Here is a 22,160-nt window from a genome sequence, read left to right as displayed (position 1 = left end):
TAATTTTATTTGTTTCTAAGTTATTTAAGGGCAAGTCGTTTATAACAAGACAACGTCATAACAAGGGGGACTTTATAAATCTTCCATGAATTACGTATGTTAGCAGAGCCATGTATGGTACGCATAATTGTTTAATATGTGACATAATAAGGTTAAATTGTGTTACTGTGAACTCTTTATAAGTAGAACAAAAAGTTCTAATGACAATAATAAATGTTGTCACCTCGTGTGAAGACGAGGTGACAGTCATGATTGTCATTAACAGTTTTTACCGCCTAGTAATTGCCTTGTAATAGAAACGAAAGAATTTGTTTGTTTACAACGGTGATCTCATGAAATACTGGACAATTATGAAACATGTCCGATTTAAACATCTGGCCTATAGGTCCTATAGTTGGTAGCCCTGACTGACGTAGGTGCCTGAAGTTGGATTCGATTTCCACCCATGAAAAATGTTTGCGTGATGAGCACGATAATTTGGTCTGCGTTGAGTTGTAATTTATAAGATGAAGATTAAATAGATTAGAGTTGGAGAAAATCAGGTACTATATAACATAAACATAAATACGTTAAGTATATCACAACGATTAACCACTATTTCACAGCTACGACAAATACAGAGTCGTACGAGGCCAGGAAATGCAGGCGGGTCAGCGCGCCGGATATCATAGTGACGTAACTGTCGCCCGAGAGAAAAACATTGAGAACTAGGCTCTACCTGTAAGTACAGACAGGCAGAGTACCTGTTCAAGTTGACACGGGGATTTTCCATATATAATGATATTTAGACAGAAAACAGACAAAAGCTACATATAAAAATTAGTAAACCGCTTGTTATAAGTCTGGGGCCAAGAGAAAAATTTAATGAAAATAGGTAATATCATGATATCGTAAAGAATTAATGTGATATTATTTCACCTTAAAGTAATAAAGTATAGTACAAAGCCTCCTTCTCATGAAATACTCTCTAAGTATATTATTATTATTACTTTTGCTTTTCAAGGCTGTTTCAGCTTCAGTGATGCTCCACTGAGATAAATATGTGTTCATATCCAAACTATACATTACACCGATTACAGCTTGAAACTGTATCGTTATTACTTAATCGTTTTTTTGACCCCGCCATTATTTGTTACCACATAATTTTAGAGATAGGATCGATTAATTAGAAAAAGTAAATTCAACTATGTTGTTTTAACTACATCAAAGAAATAATTAAAAAAAAAACAGAAATTATCTGTATTGTAGCTTGTATTAGATTTTATGGGGTTTTCTCTACAAATATAGGCAGTGTGGTCATTGGGTAGCAGTTTCCAAATAGTAGTTTTTTAACAAATAATAAAATCAATTCACTTATAACAACTTGAGCTAAACATTATAATTATTCAGTATATTCAAATCCCGTATGAAATTAATGACAGCCTTAACTAAATATTTCAACAAAATCAGCATAACATAACAATCAACAAAAAGTTAATCATCAAAATTTTCTAACAACATTAAACCTATTGCATTATAATAACTGCGCCAAATAGTGCATTTTTTTCTATCCATTTCAAAATGCATAATCTCAGATACTAAGTGCATATCACACAGTCATCCTCATGAATCACTGTCATGACTATCCCTCATATGCGCAAGAGCATATAAGCTGCGCGAGTAGGGGCACGCATGCGCAGTACGGTAGTAGTCTCAGTCGACTTGCGTACACCACGCGTAGCGGACGTCTTACGCGGTAACATGAAGCTGCCGGTTAGTTTCACGTGGTGTTCAGTGATATTCAATTAATTGTTTAATTCTTCTTAATTGTTCAGTGTTCATTGTGCATGATACCTTAAATACGGAAATAGAATTTGGGTTTTACTAAAACACAGAAATGATTCAAAATCAAAAAGTTTTTATTTCAAATAGGCCGTTTCTCAGGCACTTTTAAAACGTTACATTACTGACTCTAGTTGCGTTGATTATTTTCACATGAAAACTTTACAGGGGTTTCAGTTTAATTTAAATAAAACTCGATACTTAGTTAAAATATTTTTTCAGTCACAGTTAATTCCTGATAATGAATTGAGAGAAGTGATAAAGCTTAGATTGACGGAAACGAATTTGGTCGGGATAAATTAAAACGAATAAAATATTACTTTTATTCATAATCCGTGGGTGTCTTAAAAATAATATTTGGCGGGTGCCGAATAATACAAAGCTATCCAAATAACAAAATATCTGTATCACAATAAAATAAATTCACGGTTTCTGAAATTAAGTAGATAACAAAATGTCAGAGCAATTAGGATTAGCTCTGTTTTACCATTTCGTAACTGAAACCTGATCCTTAATCCTTATAAGCATTGTTTTGCTTCTCTGATATAAATTGAACAATTAAACCTGAAACGTAAATATAAAACAATTTAATTGCACTGTCTGATGGACAAGTAAGCAGTACACATAAGTCAAAAAACGTCAAAAATCTTCATTCATTAAAGTCAAATAATTCTGATATGACTATCTAACCCACACTAAATCAGGCGGTATTTTTACATTTACTAAAAGGTCTGAGGAATTTAAATTCAAAATTTTCAGAGTTCCTACCCCTTCATCGTCTCACATACACACTTGCATACTACACATACCTTGATAATCTAATTTCCATAATACAACAGATCCATGTATTATTTCCTCCAGGTATTTGTGTTGGTGTTGGTGGCGCTCCATGCTGCCCACGCCAGGATCACGCGCCAGAGGAACAACCAGACGAGCAAGAGAGAACTGCTGGAGGGGAACTTTGGAGATCGGAAGGCACTACTCTCTAAATATGGTGAGTTAGATACAATACAATAAAGATAAAGTAAGTCTGAGCCTTGTAACTTCTAGGATGAAACTGAGGTTAACCATCTAATTTTGGATTTTATCAATACTTCTCACTGATTGTTAAATATTTTTTCTTTATTAGTATTTGTTTTTTCTAATACCTTGTCTATTAATAATGGTGTTTTGAGAACAAACAAATAAATGCATCATCCGTGAAAATTTCAACTAGTTAGCTTCAGAACGGTTCATACCTGACAGCTGAAACTTGGTTAGACTGTATCGTTTTTACCCTTTTGGTTCAGGTTCATCAAATTGACTTATTATCGTCTTTAAGTGCCAGAGATATAATTATAATTTCACTTTTATAATTTTGATCAAAACTTGACACAGTTACCAGTTGCTATTTAACTTACACCCAAACGTAGAGATACTCTACAAATGTTATGACAGTGTAGAGTTTGTTGATTTCAATTCAGTAACCACTGCGGTTAGTTTGAAAAATATCTTGTTTGATCTCGCCATCGAGCGAGGCTAAATACCACGCTGTGACTAATAAGAGCGCGAAAAATCGAGTGAAATTGCTCGGTTTAGGAGACCTACGACCACGTCTGATAGTCATATTACTGATGTTATCTGACAATTGCGACGCTTCGGATCAAAGATAGAACTTGTTAACGATTTTACACAATTGGTAATCATTAGGTACTAAAATAATGTTCCAGTAGCTTTGACAGATACATGAGAATGAAAACTAAGCAAAACTAGCTATCAACAAACTATCATAATACTTAAAAGTATTTTATAATATTATATTTTAAGTAATTAATAAGATCCCCAGCGGTATAGTTAATTAAAAGTTTTGCGTACTTAATTTAAGCTTAGTTTTAAAGTATGTTTCAAAAGTATCCTCATTAATTTGATATTTAAATATGCATCGTGCTTTTATTCGCTACAAGGGTAAGGGGAGCAAAAATTTTAGGGTGTACTTAACATGATAATAAGCTGTGACTCGTTACAAATAATAAGAAGACTCCTTCTGTAAGTTTCTACTACGACTACTACTATCTGCTCTCCTGGTACCACCCTCATGTCTACTACTACCTTCTCCACTGGTATACGGGGTAGCGATAAAGTAAGAGAGGAAATGGCTACCTGCTTCTGTCGTACGGGGACGCAAAACCGTTGCGTCACGAATCGGTTCACCCAATTCCATGAGAAATTAACCAATAAAAAAAAATTTATGCACACACATTTTTGCCATTATTCACAAGGTTAGTGGTGATTTTAGTTTACGTCGGCACTAAGCTGTCTTTTGCCTTCAATAATATAGACAATATTGCCTAATCTTAACAATTAAAGATAGGGGAAAAAAATACAAAAGCGTGATATCTTTACACTTCATCGGTATAAGACATGATTTCATTTCATTTTATGGAGTTTCTTGCCGGGTTTTCATAAGAATGACACTTTGGAACCGTGCAACTCGAGTCAGTAATGTAACGTTTTAAAAGTGCCTGCCTATTTGAAATAAAAACTTTAGATTTTGATTTTATGATTTTATCCTCTCTTTCGTTCAATAAAACTCACTTCACTAATAAAACAGAATCGAAAATAGGCTTCATAGTACGTTGTCACACTTCCTATATCAGTTTAATATTAATTATCGCAGCAATATCGATGCCGCTATGCGCGGCCAGTGTCCGCGAAACAATTAACACAGTGTAAACACAGTCACGCGTGGCCCCAAATATTATCAAACTAAAATGATTTTCATGATAGCCGCCATATTCAAAGCTACCTGATTTGAATTTCAACGCAGATTTCAATTGTTTCGTGCTGTTGTTCTACGGTAATGTCTTTTGGTGGGGCGAGTGGGTTATCATCACGCTATTTCATTCTGATGAAGTAGATGATGTGAACCATCCCACCTCAGCCTACTTCATCGAATCATTAAATAGACACAGAGTTAACTAAGTGAAAAATATATATTAAGTAATTAAACTATAATAATGTTTTGTCACCAAAATTGTTTTTATGCTTTCCATTTTTTTTTTTAATTTCCATAAAATATATTATTATGAAATCCTGTAACTGAAGCTCCACTGGTTGTCCATCTATCTTCCGCCAGACTGAATCTCATGAACCGTTACAGCTAGACAGTTGAAATTCTCACAGATGATGATATACTTCCATTGCCGTTATAACAATAACCAATACGCTATTTCTACATGGGATTTTAATTTTAATAACTGCCCAAAAAATTGCCTTATAAAGTTTGTTCTTTCGTTTCACAGCGGCCGTCTCGGTACCAGGCATCCAGTACGCTGAAAACATCAACGACGAGCTCGCAGACCAGTCGCCAGCACAAGTGAGTACTTACACTCTATTAAGAAACAGTCGAACAGTTTTAACTCTTATTTGATACTGTTGCCCTAGTACTATAAGACTAAGAATGAATTAAAGCAATTAAAACTATTATGGGTCGATTACGGGTTTCGTCGACTCCAGCGCTTTAAAATAAGACATTTTAGAATGATGATATATCCTACTTGCAAAATAAATGATTTATTTTTGTCACGCTCGATACACGTCTCAGAAAACCGACGATGAGAGTCTCCAAGCGCCTGTCGCAAAACAAAACAGACTATCCTACATACGAATGCCTTCCTAGAGTCTAAAATTGTTGACTCTATCCCTCAAAACGTCTTTGATCTATGTAAAATTGACACTGACCCTGAAATCAAACATGATATCACTAAACTAGTCATGCTCAAATATTCATTACTATCTAGTTTCAAAAACAATTTAGTTAGCTAATAACAGGTCCCGGCTTATTGTGTTTCAGTTATCAATTACAAACAATGTGTAAACCATAATTTCGGTAATGACATTCATTTCGAGGTGTCCGCCGACCGGTCGGTACACATCGCTCTGAATAACACTCGACCACAATATTGTAATATCTATGTAAATGTTTAATGATGCGAATTTGTAATTGATAGATTGGATTTTATGACTAACCAAATTCATAGTATAAAATTTTAATGATGAATGAAATGAAAATTAACTTACTCATCATCGTCCTAGCCGCTTCCCAACTATGTTGAGATCGCCCCAATGTAGCAAATTAATGATTAATATGTACAAAAATTTGTGAAAAAATGCAATCTGGATTCACTGAACCTTTTCAGGCAAAATTTTCTACCAAAAATAAAGACTCAAGGATTTTTTTTCACTCTACCTTCACGAATTTTCTTTTACTCTAGTAATCATTAAAAAAAACATTCAAGGTAACTATTAAATTATCAACATAAAATAGCAACTAGCACGTGGCTCTTTGCATCAATCTTCAGAATGCTCCCACAAGAGTTTCAGAGTCCTGAAACAATTTGATATCTAAAGCAATAAAAGTTCCCGAAGCCGTAACTCATCGCGAACTATTCATAACGAGGCTTCTTAAAAATGTGTACGTCACAAAATGGCCGCCGGTACGTTTTTTTCTGTCGCGAACTTGTGCCAAGTTTTAAATTAAATTTCTTTGAAGTTTCGGGAGTTGCGTTTAGTGTCGCCCTCTCGAGGGAGCTTAGGAAATTATTTGGATATAAAGGAATACCATATATAGGAAAGTTTCGGTTAGGTGTGGTCAAACGGTAAATTATATTAGATCTAGAAGTTATTTTGGGTTTACTCCTGGTATCAAAAGTTTCGATAAAACTTTATCAAATAAGCCTTACATGAATTTCATCACGTCTGCTAATTTCCCAAATTAAATAAAATTTTTTACCTTGTATATAGGGTTGAAATCCATACTATAACTACTAACTTTCAGCATTCTTATTTCAATAAGAATAATAAAACACAGTCCATGATACAAAAAGTATTGCGAAGGGACTACACGAGACCTCATAACAACTAACGATTTGACATTTACCTTTACCAATCATAATCAACACATCAAAAATCACTCCAACATTGTTACAATAATCATATCGCTATTAGCACGGTACTTACGCCATATGAGACGACTGACGTGCCTTACCATGGAGGTTGACACGTAATTACTGGGTCATATCGTACGGTTTACCCAATATGAGTTGTCCAAATGTTACATCTTCATCTGCTTACAAAATATATGAACTGTAATTGTCGCATTGCGTACAGGCCTCTTCGTATATGGGAAACGCTTGTCTCAACTTCTTTGACCCAAGATTGATAGTAGTTGTGAATGGGATTTGAGATCTTTTATTAAATGATTTAATGCCCAAGTAACTCTTGGGAGTAATTTTATTAGTCTTTTAGCAGAAGCTACATCCCTTGTAGCTTCTAAACCTGAAATACCTAGTTGTATAGATTGATTTGTATCTCTATTTTGGGATTATCGGTTCATTAAATAAGAGAGGTTATAACTGCATATTATATTCACTTACTTTGATATTTCATAATTGTATTTACACACTTTTTTATGGATTCTCAGTGTAAGGCCAACTAGAAAATGTTGACTCCCGCTAGCTTAAAAAGTAACATGTAAAAGTGATGACGTCTATTTTATTTGCAGAATATATTTAGTCATCTCATTTCCCCTTAATAGACCTTCTCTTACGCCACTAATCCAAAAACCCTGATCGTTTTAAAGTTACTAAGACACTTACACTAAAATGCTATGAGCAAAAATTACGAGAACTTTTAAACTATTCTATAATTACTCATTCATCTAGACGTTCCTACAATGCCGAGCGGTTTATTTCAAAGCTAGGTTTTGCACAATATGGTCCGTTTCGACACAAATATCGCTGAAATAACTTCAACTTGAAACAAGCGTGTGCTCTAAGTGATTAGCCCACATAACGTGACGCAAGTATGGGAACACGGCCAAAGTCAGCTCACTCTCATCATTGTGATTTTATGTAATTAGCTAATATTCACTAATTAATTATACCTAAAAACGTGCTCTTACAAGAAAGTCGAATATTTTGTTTATGTATCAACATGTGACTCTTATTTTTTTAAACCACTCCGCCTTAATGCGTTTTATTTTTTGCCGCGGGTTACACAAACATTCAAGTCATAAGCACAAAGAGACCTAGGCTCAGGACAAGCATTCCTGGATCACACAAACGCTTGTCCTACGCGGGGATCGAACTTGCGACCGATCGATCGTGCTCAGACATGTCGTAGACTTAGCACCACATGTCTCCGATGGCCGAAACCTTTATATCCTACTACTATCTTTGGTTTGGTTATAATCTAAAGAGGTTGGTAATCAACATCATGCACTTACGACGCCGTGTACACAAATACTTAAGTAACTTTCAACATCATATTGTTCGATACTGTCACCTTAAATTAGGCCTATGTTATTAATTACCGCAATGTCAATCCCAAGGCCGACAGCTTCTTATCTGATATCATTCGACAAACGTCATTTGATTTCTATTGCCTTCACAATATCCGATAGAGATTAGCTAAGCACGTTTATTTCTAACACATGAGGTTGCTAATTCTGAATGACATAATCAATGACCTCGCTCTAATAAAATAATAATCCAAAATTTCTTTAGGCGATAAAGGTTAAAAGCACTTGCTATCAAATCCTTTCTATTGCCTTCACTGACAGATTACCAAACCGCAATACAATCTAGATTATCTCGAACTTAGACAAAACACAGGTTACCTCACCCAATTTAATGTTGTTTATTTCTTTTTTAATAAACATAACTTAATTTTGAAACATCTACAATCATGCAATTTGATTGGTGCAAGTTCACTTTATGTTTTGTATGGAATTGATTGCAATTGCTATACTGTTACGTAATTAGACTTGTGACGTAAGAGGTCAATGCGCTAATGACGACGAGGCGCCTGACACTGCGATAATATTACAACATTAAGTTTTTGCGCCTACGGAACTTATTATACGTGTGTGTGAGGTCAATCTATATAATAGGGAACGTTATTATTTGCTTACCGTCTTACTGTCTAATCAATGATTCATGACATTCACAAGTGGTAGTTTTTGAATCCAATTACAGTCAAGCCACATCAATCAATATCCCTTGAGTGCAATTGAACAACTGTCTTTAGACACTGGTCAAGTGCTTGTCGGAGAGCAATACTCAGGGTCCCGTACAAACAGATTAAGAAAAACAAATATGCAACAAACATTAGTCATCCATCAAATTTGGATCGTATCAAGATTTGTTTGACCTCGGTAATTGGCAAAGTGAAGCTTTAGTAAAAGGAGATTTTTCAAAAGTAATAATCCTCAAAAGAATTATTATTATTGTTCAAACTGATAAGAATTTGTATGAAGTATATTTGTTTTAGAAAAAACGACGTCTTATTCGAGAAAGTTGTTTATTTTCATACACAGAACTGGTATTTAAAATATGCACGGAAAGTAACTTCACACAGTTGATAAAGGAACGAAAAAACAAATCCGATACAGTCATACATAAACGACTAATCAAGTTCAGTACCAAAAACGTTACCAAAAATAACCGCGAAGGACATTCGACAAAGCTTTCTCGATAACAATAAATCTGTGTCCCATAAAGAGCATAATGAACTCAATAATGGTCCAGATCACAGCGGAACCTCCATAATACATAATTCTCACCATCGCAGCACTGAGCATCAAAGTCCTTCACATAATTACTTCATTAACAGTTCGGCAACTTTCAAAATCCTTATTGCTTTCCGTTCGAGTAATCCCAAAGGGAGTCTCGGCTCCCGAAAAAAGGAACGAAGAAAATTAATTAAAAGAAACAAGTTTTATTAATTTCAATAATACGAGTTTCTCTTATTCCCGTTATTCTCGAATTCCCGTCGTTCAGCGTCTTTCGGGAGATGTATATATTTCGAGGTCCTGATGAGTGATTGGCCAACGTTTTTCGTGTTACGCAAGGTCACTGTGATTGATGAATACTTTAGCTACTTCTTTTTACGTCTTTGCGTTTGGAAATAAAAGATAAGTGTGATTTGGTGCTTGGCGCAATGTCTTCTAATAGTACAGCCGTGTGTGCCTTTTAAAGGTTATGATGCTTGCTAAGAAAGATTTGCGACTATTCAATTAATTTTGAATCTATTGAGTCTTTTACGAAATTCAATAGTAAGTGTCGATTTATTGGTTATTAAATTATAATTGTGATTCTACGTAGGCCGACTATTTTTAGTATAGGCATGTATTTTTGGTCAAATCGACTGGCTTTATTATTTTTTTACATACAGAAATTGTTAAGCCCTTTTAAAAAATATTCAGGTAAACTTTCCAAAAATAATATTATCCGCAAAACGGATTACGTAGAGAGGAATAGCAACATATTTTTGGACAAAAATTAAAGGATGCGAGTAAAAAAGCAACGCAAACGGGACGTTACGTAGGAAAATACTCCGCGCTTTAAAATACCAACCGCCGCCGAAATTATCGCACTTCTGGCAGCTCGCCGTAGAACAAACAGCGACCGGGATGTGGAACTTTCATTTGTTTTAAATATCTTTATTCATATCGACCTTTATGAATAACGAAGCATTTACAAACATTATTTAGTTTTTCATACTGTTATACGGCTGTTTTTCTTTTTATTCATTAGTTTGATAAGTCACCACTTAGTTTCAGGTACAAACGTGTCAAGGAAAGGTATATTCGATATTTTCAATAATTATTAACAGAAACATCAATGAAGATAAACACGTAATTAATGTGCCTTCTGGGGTTCCGTACCCTAAGAGGAAACAAATCCATTATTACTAAGGCTCTGCTGTCTATCCGTCTGTCCTCATACTATATATTTTGAACAGTGATAGCCAGAAATTTTCGCAGATATTGTATTTCCGTTACCTCTTTAGCAACATATTATGAATACATACAGCAATTACGGCCATAAATATAATTGTTGACAATTGCAAGCTGCATTTTTTTTTGCCTGTACAGTCCCCTTAGTGTCTCGAGTCCGACTTGCAACTCAACGGGTTTTATTCATGTAAATTAAGCAGAAAGAAACAGCTCGTAACATTGCAGATTTTCCTTAAATTACAAGTGTGTGTTACCCGGTCCGCGCACACCACACCACAAAGGTTTGCGCAGCTTTTTAATAATTATGAAAAATGCTGAGCACAACAGTTTATACACTAACACCTGCATTATTCAGGCTCATGAAATCCTTTGTTAATATTCTTTACGTTGCTGTGTTAACAGTTTCTTGTGTATCGTGTTTTAAGTGATGTTATTCAATTACTTTGTACGGTCAGACGAACTTACAATATATGGCATTAGGAAGTAAATGTATCTGTAGTTTTAAGATAATAATTTATTTTTTTTCGTAGAATAAGTTAGTCACAAAAAGTCAGTAAACATCAAGTTATATGCACAAAGATATCCAGAGTCAAGACAGGCAATCGTGGATCAGACAAATGCTTGCATAATGCAACGCCGGATCGAACCCGCGACACGTCGCGCTCAGCGGGATTGGCTGCATCATCCCTTATCATTCCATCCCTTGTTTGATAACGTACAGCATATTACTATTTGCTTTATTAAAATGCTAGAGTTTGATTATTTTTTTTCTGCTTTGTTTTACTAAACACACATTCTTTCCCTGTTTCAGAAAATAGAAAAATTCAAAGTACCGTATTCAATTATTCATTCACGTCAAGTATATACACAGTCATCGAAATTAATTATTCAAAGGTATAACATAACATTATACTTGTATACCAAACTAACCCTATTTAAAGTGGTCTCCTTACCATGCGCCGGCGCAGTGAGAGTTGATCCGCGTTACGCAACACGCATGCCCCAATGATACGTAACAACCGGTTAGATACGGTACACATGTGCCACTAATATTAGATCACTGACCAGTAGGTCTATCTGTACTACCATCTCAAAAACTAGGACTGTTGAAAGTGTGAGAGAGATGGCGCTCTACATTTTGTGTTCTTGCGTCTTGCTCTTTCACCGCCTCATCCTGATTTACGAGGTCAGGCGAGACATTAGTATCTTGTAGTAGGCCTTTAATTAATATTTATAATTAACCTTCGCGTGGTCACGCATTCCGTGTGTTATCTCATTTTTGTTAGAGAAAGTTTTGATGATATAAGTTTTTGCGCTATTAAGGTTTCTATTATAGCGTGTTGACGATTAACATGAATAATTATCGTAAAATGTACTTAAAGAAAATTTCTACAAGTAAACATAAGTAAAAAAAAACCTTTATGAGAAAAAGCCTGGGTCGAGTAGTGTTACATCTACATCCGATATTTGATTCTGGTATTTTTACCGTCTACCGGACGTAGAATCCTACATAAATCTTTATTTCACTTAAGTTTGCTTAACCATAATATAGCTTCAGTTGCACCACTTTGTAACCACTTAGATTTGTAAATAAGACAGTCAATCAATACATTCTATCACTGAATGAGATAGTAAACTGTAACCAAAGTGCCCAACTTCAAGTCCGCTGAACAACTTCGCAATAAGGTTTAAAACTTCCGAATCCTTGGGGACGAGCAGAATTCTCGGAAACAATAGAACATCGACATTGACACTGAGCGTTATGAATTAGTTTTAAAATGGCGCGGAACGTGATGGTTTATAATTAATTGTGCTCGAATTAACGGCTTATAACCCGGGCTCGGGCCCTGAGTAAATACTCGAAGGGCGGAGAAAGACGGAAGATTTATTGCGACCACATTTTGACCACACAATTATTTTGTTTAGTATTTTTTTGGAAAATTATACTGCAACCACACAAATCCTGAGAAATAGCATTCGACTTCTATAGATCAAACATAAAAGCTTTGCAGACGAAACAGTTGTTGAACAATCAATACTTATCAAATCATGAGGATGATCGCAAGTGCAGAGTAGTACGAGTATCATGTTGAAACGTTAAGCTCTTTAGATACAGGAAGCGATCTACATAATCTCTAGTTAGTTGCTCAATTTCTACCACATACAGGAAACTTAGGAAGGACATTTTCAAGTCTGAAAATACATTTTGTTATTGCAATAGATACCTAATAAGTAAGTAGGATTAAGTGTTTTACAGAAACTTCTTGAGAAGTTGCCAATATCCAGCAAAAAACCATCTGTCATAGACCAATATCGCGCGATATAGAGATTTAGTATCTAATAACAGAACCTACAGATGTTCAATCCTATCATTTCTTCAGCAACATCTGAGAGTACGTTTCATCAATTAATTATGTCTAATTAACCAGATAAATTAGTTGAACTCGTAAACGTTCAATCACAATAATTGATCCAGACCACATAATCCTAAGTTGTAAGTTGTGGCACGACGTCCATATATTCGGGTGAATATATCGCGGGTTCTCACAAGTTTGGCGTTTTTATGACCCCTGGAGGGCAAGCTACAAGTATTGAATTATTAATACTTATGTAACATATGTTTTTGTGGTCCATCAATATACTTGCACAGTTTATGGCTATTAGATAAAGTTATCGTTCCGTTTAATAGTCTATATTATTTGTAGGTGTCTCGTAAATCTTTTAGCGATTCGAGGACATTTCTAGTTCAAACATATCTTACATACATATATGTTAACAAACCTTTAATCTTCTTCGGGTTAATCTTCCAGACACATTCAGTTCTAGATCAGAAATCACATTCAGCCTTATTGGTCGGTTGGGCTGAATGTAAATGCTAGTCTCTAGTCTAGGTTAGACCGATCACGGTCGGATCGAAACGTGCGGACATAAAAATCGGAAACGAAAAACGTTGGAGTTTTATTTTCTGTTCAAAAATTCCGGCCGTATGTTGGAGTTCCTATGCTTCGGGTGCTGCGTTCTTTATCTCTCTGATCGGAGTGCCATCGTGCCGGCCGGGGAGTGAAGTAATACATACATACATAGCTAGTACTGTGTAGGTGATGTTAGATAATGAGATGAAAAAGGTGCCGTTAATATAGTAATGATGACATTATCAGGGTCATGTTATATGACCACAAAATTTGTATTTTACGACGACGAAATATGTTACGTTGGTTCTAAGGAGTATTGAAATGAATTACTCTTTAATAATACTTAAAAATGATAGTCAGTTTAGTCTGCAATCGTGTTATCATTATTTAGTTCGTAGATTACATATTTTAACTATTATAACCGAATGCACAATTATATTTGCATCATTGCGGCACGAAAGCAGATCATTCAAACATGATATTTAGTTATTTGCAAATAATTTTCAAAACTACTCTGTAATTTTGTGGTCAAACTGACACGATTAGTAGATGATTCAAAATGTCGGCTGTGTGTAGAAATTTATTTAATTTGCAATACTTTTACAATTATGGTTGTTTTATTTCGTGGTGGTTATATAAAGTGTGGTCGGTGACCATGTCGCGACCCTCCCGAATTATTTATGTGAATTCGTCATGGCGTCCGCCCTCGCTAAGCCTCGCAAATTAACGCCACGACCCTTTACCCGCCGGAATTCAGACACTTCCATTATAATTATTTTTAAGTTCCTTTTTGACTTACAAGATGTTTTGTTTAATTATTTATACTTTTCTGGAAGATCAAAATAGGTTTAGTCTGAGTTTTGTTGTATTTTTGTAAAGTCGACGGGAATATTTTCAAATTTGATTTCTACTAATTCTTAATTACGGCTCGTATGTACAGATATCATAATTATCACAGAGCGATAAGAGACAATATTCATCTCACAGTTTAACTAAAATCTCACATCATTTGTAGAATTTCGCAAATCTATTTATTTTTTCTCACAGCATCAAACAAATTTGAATCTAAAATCATTCCTTATTTAAAAACAGCAGCATAACCTTGTTCATAAGTCGTTACCAAGTCAATTGCATTATCACCTTGCGTGTAACAATATCACCTAGTATTTATTTAACGTACATTTTCGTCATAGTACATACTAGCTAGTATCATTGTATCCAAATCTCCCACAAATCCATTACAATGTGTTATTTTTTCGTCTTCACACAGCCCGCACAGTAGTTGCGACACATGTCAATAGTACTCTCGAGCTAGTTGCTCTGTTACCCCGATGTATTGCAACTCAAACATCAACAACTGCCAACGGAACTTACTCTCGGTATATTAATTTTTAGATATAGAATATTGAACAGGTTTGATCGTAAAATTATATTATCTATAATATCAGCTCAAAAAAACACGCAAATCAAAATCGGTTCATTTATTACAGAGCTACAAATTCACTGCCAGTCACATATATTTCAAACCGTCGTTTATGCGTCAGGGGTAAAAAAAAGACTACAGTTGTTTGGGCATAGATTTATTTCCTTAGAGAGAATAATGACAATAATAGGAGTTAATCAAAAACGATAAATAACAAAGCTCAAATTGCTTGGCTTCTAATTCATCAGCAGTTACATAAATATTCATAAAGTAATTTAATAACATTTAATCTAGAGACTCTCCGAAAGGGCGACTCTTCTCTTTGTGGACATTGTTCTATTACTTTCGTCGTCTATTTCCATCAAATAATTTCCAATTGTTAAATGATGTAACGGTTTACTCACGCGTATTTATCGAGATAGCCCGACTAGTTTCGGACCCAACCGGAGTCCTTAATCATGAGCAGACGCGGCGTTACATCCTTAAATAATGAATAATTCTCACGATAGTTACTATCAGAAATTTCCAATTGGTTGATTTTTTTTACAATTGACAAACGATTAAGAAAACCTTCTTTAAGGAATCTGAAATCAACTGCAAGTGATCGTGATGCTTGCTTGATCCTTCTCCATATAGGAAGAGGCTTTAACCCAGAACTGGGACTCTTATTAACTAGTTCTTACATCATAGATTTCTAACAGTACGTTTTTCTAAATCATCTCAAACATGTACACAAGTATAGAATATACTGCGTGGTGTTTAGTTCAGTCGTCACGCCCTGTCTGGAGTCAAGAATGCGATCCTCGCATACCGCCTGAGAGCAAACGAATGGATTCCTAAATACCTGTGACCAGGTTCTGACTAAACCCTAAATTAAGGGAAATTAAATAAAAATAAGAGGTATTTGAAACGATGGATTCCGAAATTTCGAGAAGAATAATGTGTTCAGTAACAACACGATAGTTAACGCATTTTTAATAATAATTTGCCAATGTTCACTGATTGTTGTTTAGTGCAACAGAATCTCAATCTAACAATTACTGTAATGCTTTTTCCCACATTTTTATACATTCAATTTCTTGTTTGTATGTCGTTCCGGTTGGATTTTCCAACTCAATTTTGAAGCACTTTAATCAGTGTAGCTTCAAACCCGATGACAATGCAATTTACCACCATGAAAACGGCTGCACCGATTTTGATACAATTTGAATGGAGTGACATTTAAAAACGTGGGATTTAGATTGTTTAAATCTATTATTCTATATTTGAACATATACATACATATCAGAAGCCAAACCGCTTGGCTCGTATGAATTATAATCGGTTGACTCCCCTCAAAAATAATTTCCCGGGGAATTCTGCATCCAAATCCTGGCAACCTTATCCAAAGGTCGATTGTCCGAGCTCCGAGACAGGGCGTCTTAATATCGTTTGAATGCGATGTCCATGCCAACGACTAGATAATGAACTTTGCATTACAATGTCGTCTCTGCTCTAGTAATTGTCTCTGAATGGATGCTGAAGTGGCAATGAAGAGCTTGCTACGTGAAATTGCATATCTATTTATGGTTGTGGTACCAAGAGAATAGTAATTGAGGGATCTCACTGTGTGTTTGCTGGAGTCATTTCTAATGAAGTTTTGTTTAAAGTATTTTTGTATGTGCTTATGCTATTATATGTGCTTAGAAATTTAGAAAAGTGAGTAGGGCAAAGCTTTCTAAGAATAAATGAAAAAAAAACAGACGCAAAATGTCAGCTTAAATTAATAATACAATATACTAACTCAAGCCAGATTTGAAATGCCTTGACGTGTGAATATGATCCAAATATTGTTCTCACAAAATAAATAATTTCATTTCTTTGATTTATGTTGTGTTGTAAATCACGAGACCTTTTAATATAACATTTCATGCGTGTTAAAAGAAATGAAATAAAATATTTATTGAATAACTTTTTTGTAGTACCTACCTATGAATTCTTTTATTTTATGAACATGTTGGTACGTATAAATGTGAGCAGAAAATTATATTCATTAATGACAGCTGTCAAGTTGGCCGCGCAGACTTGCCCTAAATCATTACATTCGCTTCAAAAAATACTTTTAGATAGATTATTCTAAAAACGTTATCGGGGATGTTATCAGTGCAAATGGAGCTCCCACTCCGCTACTTAAATCAGTGGAAACACACAGATTACTGGGAACCGCCCTCTGACGCTGGACGGGGCTAAAATAAGGCTGAAATTCTGGGACCGCTAGCCAAGCGAAAGGTTATACCTGCATATACCGGAACATCGTATATTTGGAAAGTAGTTTTATATCATGGCAGGACATTTTAATGAAAAATAAATGTCGCATTAGTTACAAAGCGTAAGCTAAGTTTACTAGCTTACGCTTTGTAACTAATGCGACTGCAAACAAAACATGACACTGTACTTAATATGAACCAGAAAAAGGCAAAATTACTACTGTGATTTCTCTTACTCTTGAACTTTTGACACAGCGTCTCCTGATAACATACTTCTTTACTACATCAGAAAACCAGCCACGTCCTGAACTAGTTTCCCTGTATTTCTAAAGCCGTAAAACATAGCCGGGTCTTTTTTATGCCGGTGAGGTTATCTCGGCGCCTGTCCGCGAGTCCATCTCCGAGCTCCGACTTATTGGAATGTAAAACTCTTGTTACAAACGATCAACTCGCCGCGAGGTCCACTTAGATAAGGGATGCTTAGGTTTTACTTCAAGCCGCACTGGGACTAAGTTTTCATAGGCTGTACTCTGAAGGGTATTTTAACTAGAGACTGCGTAGTGCATTATGAACATTTATTAATTACTGTTTTTAGTTAGTACAATATTAATGTTTAAAAAACATCAAAGAATCAGAATATTGTTCAAAATACCTGCTTCAAATGAAAAACCTTACCACAAAAAAAATGTTTCATAAATTAAATAAAAATAATTTCTTACTGTATGTAGGTATATTGTTACCAGCTACACATAAATTAAGCAAAATTTTAATAATAATTTTCCATTCAGTCCCAAAGTGACTAAACTTAAAATTCAGCAGTAATGTACTTACGAAGAACATTTAAAGATGTAAAGCCTTCGTCGATGTACAGGGTGTTGTCTTCCAGAATAGGCGCTCCCCCGCTCGTAGATCACAGAACAAAGATGTCGGGAGATAGCCGCGGATCGGTGAAGGGCAATTTACTTTATCGCCCAAAACCGAGCGAAAACGAACAGCCAGAATTTTCAAAAAGACTTCTTGTGTTTTTTGTGGTACTTTGTTGAATTTCAAGGTTTGGGCAAAGACCAAGAATTATAGAAACTATTCATCTATTATTTCTCCACTTAAGTTTGGATGACACCTTAGATCTAAAAATATAGATAACACTACGACTGTTTGTACACAAACATAGTCAGATATTCATATAGATATTCCATTCATTGGTAATCTTCAGGATCTGATATCAAGTTCGTCTTTGCCTACAGTTTTTGCTTTCCCTCCATTTTTATTTTATTTCAGCTGTCTGTCCGTGCGTCTATCACCAGGTTGTTTATCATGAACCGTGCTAGTTAATATATTTTTACCTTTAACCTATTTTACGGAACTGTCGGCGTCGTTACTGTGTCATTCATGTCATCGTTTACTGTTTTCAGTATTTAGTCTAGGTATGTAGAGTCTGTATAATTTGCTAAGTTACATGGAATACTACGTAAGGGTATTCCACTATCAGCTCTGTAAGTACATTTACATTTCGGCAGCTGCCTAATAAATCAGCATCGACTCCCAACTTATTAACATCTATATCTGGACGTTATCTCGTACAACTTTAACTTGCTTTGTAACTTTACTCAGTGAAAGTGAACTAGGGATCAAATGAAATTCAAGTAACTAGTATAGCCGCATAAATATGATCAAAAGTGTGCTTAAATATGAAAAATAAATTAAAGTGCAGACAAGAGTTTTGTACAAAAATACAATATTTTTCAACCCACCTTAAAAAGGAGGGTCTCAATTTTTCTAAAAAATGATTGTTTTTGTTTATTCCCTCAGAACTTAGGACTGGATGAACCGATTTTGTTGATTATTTTCATGAACGTAAAAAGGACATCGGTCGGGGCTGATTAGTTTTTTTACTTGAACGTTTTTGATGCTTAAAAAAAATATTATTTCACCTAACCCTAAAACCAGACAGTGTGTGTCGTATTTAGAACAAGTATCATAAAAAATATTTGAAATGAGCGCAAAAACTAGATGTTTAACCAGAACACTAAGATACACTCCTTAATTCATCAACGTACATTGTATCGTTCGAAGTTCAGAAGTAAACACACAAAAACACTTCCTTAGAACTAACCGTGGAAACAAGTGACGATAGCCACTGAATCACACCCGTACCACAAGCTTTAAAAGTAAAACTGTTTCATTATTAAAGGGAGATAGCAGTCTAAAATGTGCTATCGTGATCTCGCTTTCACAACGGCCACAGTCCTATTTTAAGAGTTTCTAGGTAGAGCACAGATGTCGTCCGGAAAGGGCCGCCTACTATATACCTACAGACATTACTGAGTTTTTGTTGCAAATCGAACTATTGATTCGTTACCGGCGATCTTGTGCGAAGCGTTAACTTTAGTGGAGGAAATACAAGAAGTGTTTCGAAAGGAAACGTTCCTCAGATCATTGTTTTCATTATTTATCAGTAAACTGGCTTAGATTTTTTTTGAAGTACAAATAACTTTAAAAAGTCACATTTAATTGAACCTGCACCTCTTGAATACATTTATATGTACATAGATGTATGGAACCCAAAGGCCAAAGTGGCAAAAAAATAATATCTTTTGCGGTGTTTTTAATCTCGACTGTTGGATTCGCCCATTTCATTATAATTGGTATAGGCCTTTAAACACTAATAGGTAACAAACATACATATACATTGCATTTAGTTTTTAATAATTTTGAGATAAATAAAGAGTATAACTCTATACCGATTCGAAGCGGAAATAATTCCGAAAACACATGAAGATAATGATCCGATGAGCAATAAGTATAAGAAAGTAAGTAATCGTATTAAGACCTTGGGTACAATAGCCGGCATCTCGAACAATTCACTGCAATCTAAGTGAAGATTGCAATGAGATATATTTACTTAGATTCGACACAGTTGTTAAAGACAAAACATTACGTTGGATTATTCCAATGATTGTGCAATCGAATAGTTTTTCGAACGGTATTGTTGCCGAAACAATTGACAATCGATAAAACCTCGTTTTAGTTAGGAGCAGGACTTAGAGAAAATACTTAAAGGGCAGTGTTTAAGATGCCGAGGCATCGACGGGATCGGCACCCTTTACAAATATTTCAAACGAATCCTACTTAAAAGTAATAAACGCTTGAGTTTGTTGTATGTATAGATGTTAGGATATTTGTTCTTCTTTCAAGCAAAAACTGCTGAACGGGTTAGACAAAACTCGGCATACAAATATTTTATAACCCTTGATTGACTCAGGATAGTTTTAATACCGATTTTATGTTCCTATGGGAATCCCATTCTCGATTTGTAGCCAATGGGCTCGCGGGCAAGACCTAGTCTTAATATATAAATATTGAAGTACAAAAACAACATAAAAGACAAGAATTTCGGGTATTCGCCTTAAGTATTTTTGCAGAGCATATACCTACATATACTATCTGTCGGTACACTCCTATCCTTCTGTGACACCAGATGTGATTCTAAAACTTATCTTAATAGTCAAACTTCATAAGCTCCCGGTACCGTGCAATATTAAATTTAATCGTGAAATTAGGACAGGATGCGCGGTAACAATGATGTATTGTACAGTGGGATCATAATTCCAGCGGCGCAGACTACGCAATGGACGTGATTTATATTTTTAATTTCGTTTTAATGAGTTGTGAGGTCTTGCGAGTTTTATGCGCACTTGTTTTTGGAACGTGTGGTGATAGAGAAATGAAATTACTTACTATTAATTTAAAATGCAGATAATCTATAGCGCTTGCGAGATTCTCCTAAAGGGTTGTCACACTGTTGTTGGGGTTGTCAAAAAGGGCAAACTAAGTCAAAAGGGTGGATTTTAGTCAGAAAAAGTCTGACACTCCCTTTCGCTCAACCTAAAGCGGGCGAAGATATTTAATGATTTCCCTCACGAAAAAAAATTGTGTCTTTTGCTCAACTTATAGAACCTAACATAATTTCAGTTTTTGAATCTAGACAGCTCACTACTCATTCTACATTCCCCTGGGCTGCATTTTGTTTTTACCATGCCTAGCAAAAACATTAAAAGTCAATAATTTCGTGATAATATATTTTTATGTAAATCGAACCATTGATACACAAAACACAATATCTAATATAATTATTGCTAATAACATTCAATGCATACAATTAACATTATATTTATCTAAAACACAATTTAACACATTTGTATGCAAGAGAGCAAAACACTGGAACGACTCGATTCATTATTGACTGTACGCCAATATTGGCAATGGCGGAACTTTAATTGTATTACGTATTCAATAACTACGAAATTTATTAAATTGAGGCTATTATCATAAAATATGGGAAGTAAAAAAACAAATGTAAATTATTTTGGAGATCCTTAAATAAATAAATGTTCTTCGCAATTGTGCTTTAATCATTGTCATTCTGTTAGATAATTACAAACTGCATGGATGGCCTAGTGGTAAAGATTTACAAATAACGATGACAAACCTACTGTGCGCGTGGTTTCGATCTCTGCGTAGGACAAGCATTTGTGTGATCCAGGAATAATTCCTCTCAGTCAGGGTGCGTGACAAAAATCGTGAAACCTATAGCGACACAACTATTAAATTCTTTAACCCGAGAGTCGTTTTAAAAAAAGCAAAGAAAAACAACATTTATAGGTAGTGTGTTTAAAATAAAACAAAACCCAATTAAATGTGGTTGTGATTGTTGTGAAGTTTGAAAAGGCAGTCACTGACACAGAATTATGTATGAGCCTGAAACTGAACCTTATAACTTGGACCACCATCTCACTAGAATGCATTTCGTCTTCTACAAACAATCGAATAAACTAATTTGTTGCACTGAAGTAATTGCATTTGTCTGGACGTGTATTTATTGCTAAAGATAGAACCATGTTCACTTTGTGTTCTCTATAACATAAAAACCTACACCATACATACATTTTTTTATTAAATATAGTTAAGGAGAAATGAGA

General features: G+C 35.0%; 1 protein-coding gene across 2 annotated transcripts in view; it reads left to right on the top strand.

The window, feature by feature from the left end:
* Window positions 1-1,696: 1,696 nt before the first annotated feature.
* The window catches only part of LOC113503807 (mediator of RNA polymerase II transcription subunit 15-like), a 33,389-nt gene continuing 12,925 nt past the window's right edge, over window positions 1,697-22,160 (top strand). Inside the window, exons 1-3 of one of the 2 annotated variants that reach the window (XM_026885906.1) lie at window positions 1,697-1,752; window positions 2,683-2,815; window positions 5,103-5,176. In XM_026885906.1, the coding sequence (XP_026741707.1) occupies window positions 1,741-1,752; window positions 2,683-2,815; window positions 5,103-5,176 (219 nt within the window). In that variant the 5' untranslated portion in view covers window positions 1,697-1,740. Of the gene's footprint in view, window positions 1,753-2,611; window positions 2,816-5,102; window positions 5,177-22,160 lie in introns of those variants that run through there. The other variant, XM_026885905.1, reaches the window with a different exon arrangement.

This window comes from Trichoplusia ni, chromosome 20 (genome assembly GCF_003590095.1).
Source record: "Trichoplusia ni isolate ovarian cell line Hi5 chromosome 20, tn1, whole genome shotgun sequence".
Classification (NCBI taxonomy): Eukaryota; Metazoa; Arthropoda; class Insecta; order Lepidoptera; family Noctuidae; genus Trichoplusia; species Trichoplusia ni.
The sequence above is the reverse complement of the archived record's forward strand: the minus strand, read 5'-3'. Positions and strand labels throughout refer to the sequence as shown.